This window comes from Notothenia rossii (genome assembly GCF_949606895.1).
Source record: "Notothenia rossii genome assembly, chromosome: 6".
Taxonomy (NCBI): domain Eukaryota; kingdom Metazoa; phylum Chordata; class Actinopteri; order Perciformes; family Nototheniidae; genus Notothenia; species Notothenia rossii.
The window spans coordinates 32,715,906-32,728,009 of NC_136909.1; the positions used below are offsets into that span (position 1 = coordinate 32,715,906).

The 12,104-nt window shown below is 41.6% G+C and overlaps 1 protein-coding gene across 2 annotated transcripts in view; it reads right to left on the reverse strand.

Annotated features, from left to right (window-relative positions):
• Nucleotides 1-657, reverse strand: part of LOC307045316 (electrogenic sodium bicarbonate cotransporter 1-like) — a 48,529-nt gene extending 47,872 nt beyond the window's left edge. The window contains exon 1 of one of the 2 annotated variants that reach the window (XM_079690890.1): nt 126-657. In XM_079690890.1, coding sequence (XP_079547016.1) covers nt 126-478 — 353 coding nt within the window. In that variant the 5' untranslated portion in view covers nt 479-657. The remainder of the gene's footprint in view (nt 1-125) is intronic. The other variant, XM_079690891.1, reaches the window with a different exon arrangement.
• Nucleotides 658-12,104: the final 11,447 nt, after the last annotated feature.

Below are 12,104 nucleotides of genomic sequence, written 5' to 3' on the forward strand. Positions count from 1 at the left end.
AAATAAGATTGACATAAAGAATTGAGTTTGTGATTTCTTAAATGATCGAGTACAAATAAATGAAGAGGGTCCCTCAAAATGGAATACTGACAGCTCGAACCTGAGTGTGAGACTGTGGTCCTTACCTGGCCGTCTCCTTCCACTCCATCTCCTGTCCATCCACCGACAGCAGCTCATCCAACTCCGTGAAGAGTTGAGGGGGTGCCGGGCCATCATCTTCCTCACCGAGTATGAAGCGGATCCTCTCGGCTGCCGGTGAAACTGCGGAGAGAGGAAAAATACTGCGGTTCATAGGCTGGCATTGGTGCCCGTTGGGCAAGGGTTTGGGGTCCGGCTTGTCCTCCTCAGTCGGACCCTTCTCGTTGACCTCCGGAGGAGATGGAGGTGGGGGGATTTTCACCATGACCTCCTCTCCTTTCTCTTCCATGTCTTCTTCCTTTTCCTCCTTCTCCTCTTGGTTATTGTTGTTGTTGGACATCTTTAATAACTCGGTGACCCCCCTCTAAACTCTCCAAATCAGCTGACCCTGGGTTTGCTCCTCAGATAGTAAGCCACACAAGCTCACCAGAGTCCTAAAGCAGCAGTAGAACCCTCATTAAAGCCCCGGGTGGAAGTGACAGTCACTCTCAGCTGCTCGCTCCAGCACTTTGTGGACCAGGTAGGAGGGGGCCGATGGGGTTTAGGGGTCCCCTCAGTGACAGAGTCCCCACAGCTAGCCCCTTCTCCCTCTCTGCCCCCCCTTTACTGTTCAAATAGGCCTGCGCTATTGGCCCTCCAGCCTTGGCATGCTGCCCTGGAGCCCCTCATTAACAATTAGGAAATGGTTCACAAACTGGCCTATTCTCCAGCAGAGGCTTGGCTTTCTTTCCCCTTCTCTTCTCATTTGAATATTTAAAGAGCAACAAAACATCATTCAACAGGATTGATATATGAATTATACTAGTGCTATCCAAACATGTTGCCAATGGTAGACAACACCTTAGCTCGTTTCAACAAGTGGCAACAATATGTGAACTTCAAGTAGGAAGCCCACAAAAAATCACTACCCTCTTTCATGAAAGCAGACCCATGTGTGTAGAGCACTGTACACAAGGATTATTGTCATTAGCAAACAGCCACACAACACCATTGTGAGTGGAATCATTGGAGCTTGTTTTACTAGTGAAAAGCTCAAATTGATTAAAGATGGCATCTCCGCTTAGGAAATTAAACTCCTTGTGTTTAAAAGTTTCTTATCTTGCAAATGTTGCATGATGGGAGAAAAATCAGTTTTTTTAGTACTGTTCATAACTGTGACTCCAACATTGTCCAGGTACCCCGGTGTTGCTTCAAATGTAACTGCTCATCCAAACCTTATCCGAAGGACATTATTGAAGCAGATATCAGGTCTTATGAGCTGCAAAAATATTAAAGTGCAGGTTTACCTCATAACTTAATGATAGCTCAACTCAAATGAAAGGCCCTAGATTGGTTTGCATCAGTTAATTATACATTTATTTTTCAGTTGGAGCTGAAAGTCCTGTGAATGTTTTGCTAGTTTCAATCAAATGATTTACTCAATCAGGTTTCAGGTCTGACATGTTGACTGCTATTCAAATTATCTTTTAGTCTATACTTTAAACCACTCATATATTGGCTAGTTAATGTTAACAAATCTCTACATTGTATTTAATTATATGTAAAACTGAGGGTAAAAATATGCCAAGTTTAAACTTTATATGGTTCACTATATAGTGATTTTGCCACTAGAAGTATGGTGAGAATTATAATACGCTACTTGGTGGACTGACTAAAATCCCACAATAGATCATGAAAGGTATTTTACAACAATGTTCACTAACCAGCTATAATACATTATATAATGTATAATAGCCTACAATCATGTATTGCTCTGAAGGCATGAAATCATTTTAGCAAAGCATTGTTTAGAAAAATACACCTACTGCCCCCAGATTGAAAACAAGATACCACGCTACTCTGTTCTCTCTGACACAAAAAAAGTTATAGATAAATACGATGCATCTATGCTTACCAGGTGAATTAAATCACTCAGAATATCTCTCTCAGAGGCAACTTTCAAATATAGATTTTGATATGTATTTGTCACATTTCCATATTTGTCATGGATGATCCACTGTCTATCTGGCACGTCTTCATTTTGCGACAAGTGCCCAAAAGTGTTTTTATTTGGCAATGAGTTCACTATAAAGTCCTTTACATAGAGCTCCATAAATACTGATTAGGGAGAAATTAATGAGTGAGTGATTTCGGACACAGCCGTGTTCCAGCATGTGGTTGTGATAGCTGAGCTCAGGGTTAAGGAATGCATTATGTCAGTGAAGGTCCTCACAAGTACAAAAGCACAACTATCTGTATGTAAGCGAGTGACAAAGCCTCCTGATTACATAACAGCTCACTCATACTGCGGCATCAGAGAGTTGATTAATAAAATCCGTTTTTCCTGTGGACTATTCATCTGGACATAGAAGCCCCGAAAAAAAAGCAGGTTGTGGCAAAATGACCACCCATGTGATGAAACGGATGCATACCATGCTCTAAAATAAAGAATTCCTTTAAAAAGTTGCATTGCAGAGAAATAACTTTGATCCCGTTTGAGTTAATTTCAGGTTTAATTTGTATTGTGTGCCTATACTGTGATCTGTTAAATGTTTAATGTTCAAAAAGCTCTTAATTTGTCTCACACTGCCTGTGCTGCAGCACCTCTTTTCACCCTCTGTCTGAAACCAGAGCCCAGTCTGTTCTGATTGGTGAGCTGGCCGGATCTGTTGTGATTGGTCAACTACTAGAGATGTGTGCCCCTTACTCACGTACAATTTGTTGGAGCGCAAGCCACGAGATGCAGGAGTGTTACGTAGTTATGTCACTATGTTACAGAAGGACTACAATGGAGGCGGGGGGGGGGGGGGGGTAGGGGTATTTGGGAGAGAAACTCCCTTTGGGTTTACATGCATAAATACCTATATATCACCTATCACCTACACAACAGGAATGGAAAGAAAAAACTAATTATAATAGGGCCCCTTTAACAGGTATTTCTCTTGAAGGTGAAATTGAGACATTTACATATACACTTCTGCACTATAACACTAACCACATTGAGTGAATCATTCATTCATTCATTTAATCAGCCAGCAGTCAAAAAGTTAAAGGGATTGAACTCCCCCCCCCACCATTGTGTTTGGCAGGCACAATAATAGCAGCAGGTACGAGCCAGACAAGCAGCTGGAAGATTACTAGGTGGAGGACAAACTGTCTACTGGCACATGCAAACACGCACACACACACACACACACACACACACACACACACACACACACACACACACACACACACACACACACACACACACACACACACACACACACACACATATACACACACACACACACACACACTTTTCACAGGCTACAACTAGCTTAAGTCAACACTACTTGTTTAATAACACCTTGGGTAGAATAATTTACAAGTACGTTTCACACATTTAGCTGACATTCATAACCACAGCCATTCAAGCTGATTACAGTAAACAGTGAAATTAAGCTTTAAATATCTATATGGGGATAATTGCATGCAAACAAAAGCAAGCCTTGCAAGGAGAGTCACTGCTGTATTTCTTATATGGGCATGCAGTTAAATAAAAAAGCAGTAAAGGAATACGGCAACAGCAATGCTGTGTTGTTTTTTAACTTTACTAATAGCACCATTAAAGTATAATTATGATCAAATAACCCACAAACACACATTTTCATTATTCTCTATGAAAACAATGGAAAGACATCCTGATGAAGAAAATACATAATCTCAGCAGAATTAAAGGGGCCATATAATATACATTTTCAGGATCATATTTGTATTTTGTGCCTCTAATGTGACATGTCTCCATGCTTTAATGTTCAAAAAGCTCTTTATTTTTCTCATACTGCCTGAGCTGCAGCACCTCTTTTCACCCTCTGTCTGAAACCAGAGCCCAGTTTGCTCTGATTGGTTAGCTGGCCGGCTCTGTTGTGATTGGTCAAGCGCTTAGAGATGTCCCGCCCCTTAGCCCATCAGCCTATTAACTACAATGTGTTGGAGCACTAGCCAATAGAAGCGTGAGTGTTACGTAATAAGAAGTAAACAAAGGAGTCCTATGGAGGTGTTTCAGGCAGGGGGGGGGCTGAGAAACTCTCCAACTTTGGGATTTTAGCCTTTGCAGACCATTTACATGCACAAAAACCTATAAAACACAATTAAATATGTGAACATTTGAAATATTAGAATAAAATTAGAAAGGAAATTATCTTAAGGTTCTTGTAGCACAGTGTAGGGAGGTACACGGTCAAAATGTTATCCAAGATAAATATTTGAATTGTTAGGGAAAAACTGATGTTACCTGTCCAGAAAATTCAAGCTGGACACAAGCACCTTGTTGGTGATATTACAAAAGGTGGGAGGGTGGGTGAGAAGGGTTAGGGGGTGAGACTCAGAGCAGACTGAAAGCAAAGAGGGCTGAGAGCAAGCACGAAAAGGAGGGATAGAGATGAAAATCCCATCGTTCAAACGCAATTTCAAAGCTCTGTGTGCACTAGCCAAGAGCCATGGGCATACAAAGAGGACTTTGTCCCAGAAGCAGAGGCTCATGGGATAGGGGATGGAGGAAGAATGCCCGCTGCCCGGCAGAAAGCTTAGTGTGACTGCCACTAAAGGCCTGTTTAGTCCCACTCTTGACATGCATCCTACACGAATACCTTCCATCCCCTCTGACCTTTGTGGAAAAACTCAGCACAGTGTAAGGCTAAGGGGTCTAATAGCACGCTCATTGTCTGTGACTGTACATGCAATAATAATGCAACTCAGCATCGCTCATTCATAGCAAAGAGAGGATCACTGAGTGTACAGGAAATGTTTTCCGTGCCACAAATTCTGAGGTTCAGTATGCAGGGCAGCTAGCTCACAAGCAGAAAACAGGGATTGGCTTGAATGCAGAGTAACAGCCAGAGGGTGATTCATTGAAAGCACACTGTTTATACTCAGACCATCTAGCTCTGGCATGTTGTTGTGATAGCTGAGCAGAGCAGGTTCTGATGAGAACCCAACAAATACTAGCTGGGGGACACAACCTGAAATGAAATGACCTCTGTCTGCAGGTGAACTCAATGCACATGTTCACTGTGCATTCACTGTAAACAGCCCAATGCACATGATCACAGCAGGGTTAAGTGCGATTCTAAGTTTGTCTGGAAAAGGGCATGATGCACTGGTTCTCCAGAAACTCGCAGAAATATTGCCATTATTCCTATTGTCAGGGACACATGCAGGCACTTTCCCAGTTAGCCACCACCGCATCAATAAATGAGCTGTGAGTTGACATATGATGAATTTAGAGAATTTCACATGCAAGTGGCAGAGGTGCACAATGACGGATTCCAATAAAAAAAAAAACAATGTCATATTTTTCTTTTTTTTGTTGGATCAATGTAGCCAGGCCCTTTTTATTTTTCTATCATAAAACATACTTGCCTGCCAAAGCTAACATTGGTTGATCACTCAATGAAAAGATAACTTACTTTTTATTACAACAAGGTAAAACCTTGTTTTATTGGTACTGATCTGTACACCATATCAATGAAATGTGTATTTTAGTGGATACTTTATTGTTAGATAGAGTATCTTCAGGCCAGTGTCAAGACATATCAAAGAACGTGTTCAAAGAATCATAGCAATTTGGGTGAAGTAAATTAGTGGAGGCAGGTTGAATAAAAGTAGTAAAAAACTAAACTCCTATGAGATATTAGATGTGATAATGCGTATAATCCTTACTACAGTGCAATTTCATCAAATGTACTGTCTAGACTAGACTGAGAAATAAGTTTTGTCCTTTTCTCTTTAAACACCCTTTGTTGGTTATTAACACTGAACAATGAAGCTAGAAGAACTATGTGGGACATGTAGAACAAAGGGTTAAAAAGGCTTGAATGTTTGTGGTTGGGGGCAATCAATGAATATTAACTCATCATAACAATAACTCATGTCCAGATTGAAGAATTCAAGCAAAACAATGGCCTTCAAAGGTTTAGTCTAAGTAGTTTATCCAATCAATATCGACAGACCTTTTCTACTGATATACATTAAAAAAAGGTAAAAATATGACACAGAAGAATATCTCCCATGTCTTGGGAATATTTTCCCATTGCTGGCACTGTTTGAGCACAGGCAAAGGTTTTAACAAAACTTCCCCTCAATTTGTGACATGTTAAAGGCTAATAGTAATTGTTTTGATTATTTATTCCAACTAGAATCATCAAGGCCAATCAGCCATTACGTTATATTATGCATAGTTGAATAACTCACCAGAATCCATTTGGATGCTTCCTTGTAACACACATGGAAAGTATTAACCACCAAGTGGAGCATCGCACTGTGTATACACTTTTAAAGTAATAGTTGTAATTGTAAATGGATGTAAAACCCATCACTGTTGCCATAGGAATGCTGGATACATTCAAAATGCCACCTTTTCAGGAACAAGAAGGGAAAATAATAAAGTTTTTTGCCTGACCTTTGTATTTATCTAATCAACTTTGAAACCCTCCATAAATCTCAAGACATTCATTTCTAAGAGAAGCGGGTATTCTTCCAGTGAAGCAACAGACATTCAATTGGAGATCATTTACAAAAAACTGCAAACATCACGGCAGTCATGGCTTGCTCTGTCTGACTTTGTGAAGTTAAACCCATTTGTAGAAGAACAGAGTTCCTAAGTAATCTTTGAAATCCTATTTGAGAGGACATTTGATCTAAAAGGATGGGGGAAAAAAGCCTTGAAAAAAACATAATCATCAAAACGAGCAGGGGTCAAATGTCCCTGCAGTGGACACACATGTAACCAGGAGGATGCACTTTCAGTCCCTGTAGCGTCCATCTGACCAAACAAGGGGATTTCAATCCAGACAAGGGCCGTCCCCCTGGGGGGGGTCCATGATTCCCAGAGAGAATAACACAGGAAGGGCAGTGAATAACAGTAGGACATTAGGCAAACTGCATGCCTGTCAATTTTTCCATGCCTTACAAATTCCAATTTTTGCCGTACCAACATTTTACAAAGGCAGAGTTGCTTTGGAGTCACCAGATCACAAAAAAAACATTTTCATTAGCAATAATTGTTAACACTGATTTGACTCAAACCTCTACTAAAAATCGAAATGGCAATGACCTCCATTTTACGTTGAATGCCTATGACATTCATGACATCTGAAGGTTAGTAGGCTAGCTCACTAGCTTTCCCTAATAGCTTGCTGCATGCTAATGTAGCTACTTTGACCCTGAAAGGTCAGCTATGCCTGTAAGCTAAACAAGATCAAGTCAAACCATGCCCTTGCCTTCACTGTCAACCCAACCAATGGGAGACTTTGGAGCGCTGTCCCTACCAAAACACCAAGTGAAGGAATATATTTGAGAAGAATAGTGATCATCACTTAGAAAAGAACTTGGGGAATCAATGAATAAGAGATTCAAGAAGACAACCATGTCAGTTGTTTTGTTGGCTGACTGCTTGACAAAACATGGGATTCAACAAACCATTCAGATTTGGATCATTAGAATATATCGCCCATCCCCCTGATCGGAGACAGAAGGTATGTTTGAGCATTTCTGACTAGAACTACAAAAGACAGGAAATACATTTGTTGTTGCGCAATTGGTTCTTAGTCACATACAGTATGTGCTATTTTTGTAATGTTTCTGCATCACAGTGAGTTATCTTCAAATGTCCTGCTAATACAGCTGTGTTTGGATGCATCAGAAAACTGAAATCAGACATGTTGCTATTCTATTGATAGTTTCACCAGTACGGGCAGCAACTCTTTATATTAGTAACTTTAAAAAAATGGACTTTGGACCATCTATTAACCCCTTAAATCCATGACAGATTTCTACATAACATAAACAGCGTTTACGCTACTGCACCCATATGAACCAGCAGAGCCAGCAGAGCAAGCAGCACAGTGTTGACTGTTATTAAAACGTCAATGCCCACATTCCCCAGGCAACCAGTCGCATTTTCCATGAATGGAGAATTACCAGTGTTGCTGTAAACAAACCCAGGTGTGTAGGGTTTCACATGTTCCGTGTGTAGGGTTTCACATGCTGACTTCATGGGGTGTTTTCAGGAATCAAGGATAGGATTTGTTTCCCCTTTGACACATATATTTTTGTTTTATGTATTGGATTTTTTGGCAGGCAAGTAAAGACTTGATGCAGGCAAGATGGATTGGATTTAAAGCATAATCAGTAATGGCAAAGCGAGGGAGCAAAATGTAAATAGATGGCACAAGCCGAATGCCCCACCCCCAAGGCCTTTGGTCCCTAAGGGTTCAGGGTTTAGGGTCCTTAAGGTGCGGGGGGCTGAAATTGTATAAACATGGGACAGCACTTTGAGGTGACATCACCTTGTTTACACCAGTTGTGGGTGTGAGGGGTTTTATTTTACGTGTTTTACTCCAGATTTTAACATCTTTAATGATCTTGCCTTACAGAGTGGACGACAGGTAATTGTCAAGAATGACAATTGAATGTAGTGGGATATAAGAATTAATGACAGGAATGCTCAGATTACACAGCTTCTCACGGTACGTCTACACTACAGGCATCAAAAAATGCTTTCAACGCTTCGCCCATTCACTTGAATGGGGTGACGTAGAAGATTTTTAATCTTCGCCGAACTGCATTGTGGGGAGCATGGCATGGCTTTGCAAGCATCACGAGCATCTATCGGCATCAAAAGTTGAACAATGTTGAAACAACTTTTTTTGAACAATGTTCAACTTTTGAGGCTCGATGCATGGCATCAGCCAATGAAATCCCGTTTATGCAAATCCCGCCAGTGCAAGCGCAGCCAATCAAACCGCGTGCAAGCTGGGAGAGCCAGACCCCAGTTCATTTCCTCATATTCCAAACGAGATATTACGGTAGCAAATCACCCGGTTCTTTACGACCGGAACTATTTACCGGGATACAAACCGGAGGAACCAGGCATGGAGGGAGTTGGCAGAGACAGTGGGTGAAACTGATAGTTTTTTCGCCTGTTTGGAGAGTTTATATCCAGTTTACTTTGTTTTAACATTGCTATTGCTTTGTATGTCGGGGGCGGGAGATTCATGTGATTGGTTGCTCGCAAAAAATCGCCAAGCTTCAGACACGCCCAGCTTCAAGATTTTTTCATGCCTGTAGTGTAGACGGGCCGTGTAACAGGTGAATGAGGCACGTTATTCTCAAATATTGCTGAAAGGTTAGAGGCAACCATCTCCCAGAATCTGGCCACTGGCGGACATTCCCAAAACATATGTAGATAAGTACCAATAGCCTCTACGTCACATAGAGTGCAATTTGGATCAGCAATCATTTTCATTAAACAAAGCTTCCAAGGCGTAAGGTAAACTCTATGAGTGAAATTATAATGTATGTGCAGTTGGTCAGGATTCCTAGAGCAACAGCACATACAGTATATTGGACCAGACTACATCCCAATCAAACTCTGGATCCAGATCTGGGATATTGGCCCTCCATATCACCTCTAACGCCAGCGTGTTGTGAAATGAACCAGTAAAGTTTGGAAACAAGGCCACTTGTACCTCTAGTGGAGGGTAGAATGTTATGCAGCGGGTGTGGTGATAGAGGACTTTACAATGGAACACCGCTAGCTAGGGATGGGTACCGAGAACCGGTACTAAATAAATACCGGTACCTGATTGGACGGTATCGGTATACCGTTAAGCCGCTGGACAAACGGTGCTGCTATCGGTATATCTGTTAAATCTACTTCCTTAGTTTAACTTTAAACCATTCTGGTTGGTTGGGAACCCTCATCCCGTGTGATGTATCCGGTTTGAGACCCCTCTGATTGGCCACTGTAAATGCCACTCCTCATCTCTCTCAACAGTACTCTTATTATTGTTGTGAGACTCCCGCAGGCATGGCGGACAGAGCGAAGCGATCGAAGGTCTGGATGCACTTTAAATAAATGTAGTGGCGATAGTGCAAGGTGCAATCTATGTACTCAATTAGTTGCTTGTAAAGGGGGTAACACAAGCAACTTAATGAAGCATTTGCAAACGAGACACTCATTGAATCTTAAAAGGTGCTAGCGATACTGCTAGTGCTAATAGTGCTAATAGTTCTAGCGGGCTTCAGCCGCGCCGTGTGTAAATGTGACCTGAGCGAAGGCTCGCAGGCAGGTTAGCTGCTGCGCACGGGTAATATGTTTTGTTTACCTGGGTGCAGTCTTGCAGGCACATCGCCTTGTCTTTTTTTAGTTTATTAACACCAAATTATTGAAAAGTATTGATAAGAGTATTGAAAAATACCGATACCGATAAGCAGTACCGGTACCGGTATCGATAAAATTCTAACGATATCCATCCCTGCCGCTAGCCCTTAAAGCCGACCTCAACTGTAAATAAAAGAAAAGGGAGGAACGAGGTAAATAAAATTCTGTACACAGTTCCTGAAACAAACGCAGACCTTCATCTCCATAGATGCTCCCCAGTATATGAACCCCTCTCACTTTCCACTGAGGAAACTGAATGGGATGGCCCCCAATCAACAATCTGGCATTGTTAAATAATGGGTAACATGGATTCCATGCATAGGGGCAGCCACATAGTTTCTCTACGGCCCTCCAGACAGACAGCATTTGTGATACAATGGGACCGAACATGCAACGACACATAATATATATCTTGTTGTAAATTATATTTCAACCCCTTCCAATTCATGAAAGATGTCACCCAATGGATGTAACCTTTTTTCTTTCCTTTCTTCCTCAGTTTTCCTCAAACTGGTTGGAGCTCTTTGTCCGAGGGTCCGCCTGAGGGCATATCGCACTTTATACTCTAAAGGACAGAGGACACTCCAGCCAACGTAAGCATTAACACAAATTGAACCCCACACATGGGCATGCACTCTAAGAGTGATACACGTATGTCTACAAACCAAGGACGAAAGCACAGCATGCTCCTACACACAATCCTCAAGACACCCAAATCAGCACTAGTACAATTATATCCGAGTAGCCATTACTTCCAATGAAAATTCTGACTGAAACGGACTCTTAACTCAGCAGGACACGCACGCCTATTTCTGGCCATTTAGTGGACTCAGCAACTTTTCATGTAGAATTACAGGGGCATTTATTCTGGAAAAGAGAGCATCCTTCAGAAAAGAGCGACATGAGCCCTAATCCGCCCCGACAGGACGTCCATCAAGACTTACTGAGAGGTTTGAGGATGCTGTTGCTGGGCTCATCATTGTTTTCTGTGTCCGACTTGTCAGAGGTGTTCTCCGTCAACCTCTCCTTTCTGTCCTTGTGGCCGGTTTTCCGACGGTGACGCCTCCGACGCCGATAGCTCTTGGGCACGTGCACGCCGATGTAAACGGTGTGGTGACCTGCAACAAAAACAGAACAGCTGATAAATGATCTGACACTATATCCTGACAAATCCAGATTGCTGTAATGCATCTAGGCTTCACAGTTGACATCTTTAATATGTACTAAATACATAACCAAAACACCGATAAGGAAGTACAAAGATAGAATAATTAGAGAATCACAATGTGATAACTATGCTGCAAAACACATAAAATACAACATGACCTGAACCCAATCATGACCACTTCTCAATTCAGCCAAACAGGGAACATTCTCACGTTCTCAAGTCAGCATAGAGGAGCGGGGTTATAGAGGTTGCAGTACACTGTCAAAACAAATATTTGGACAGAAACATAAGTAAAACGTAGCAGTGAAAACGCCATAACTGCATGCATGACTACACCCCTGCTATGTATTTATTTTGGCACAATACCAACAGGACAGTTTTACATGTAGTTTGGTGGTTTAGGGTCAACAATGCCAAGCAGACCAGACTGTTTGTTAATAACATACCATTTAGATGGATTTTCTTACTAACTTATTACATTTTTTGCTAGTCTGGAATTTCAGGTGCAATTTAATATACTCATACCTGAGTGATACATTATGTACGTGTGTTTACACAGCAATGAACCAACAACATTAAAGATCTGAAGCTCCCCTTAAACTTGCTGACTTT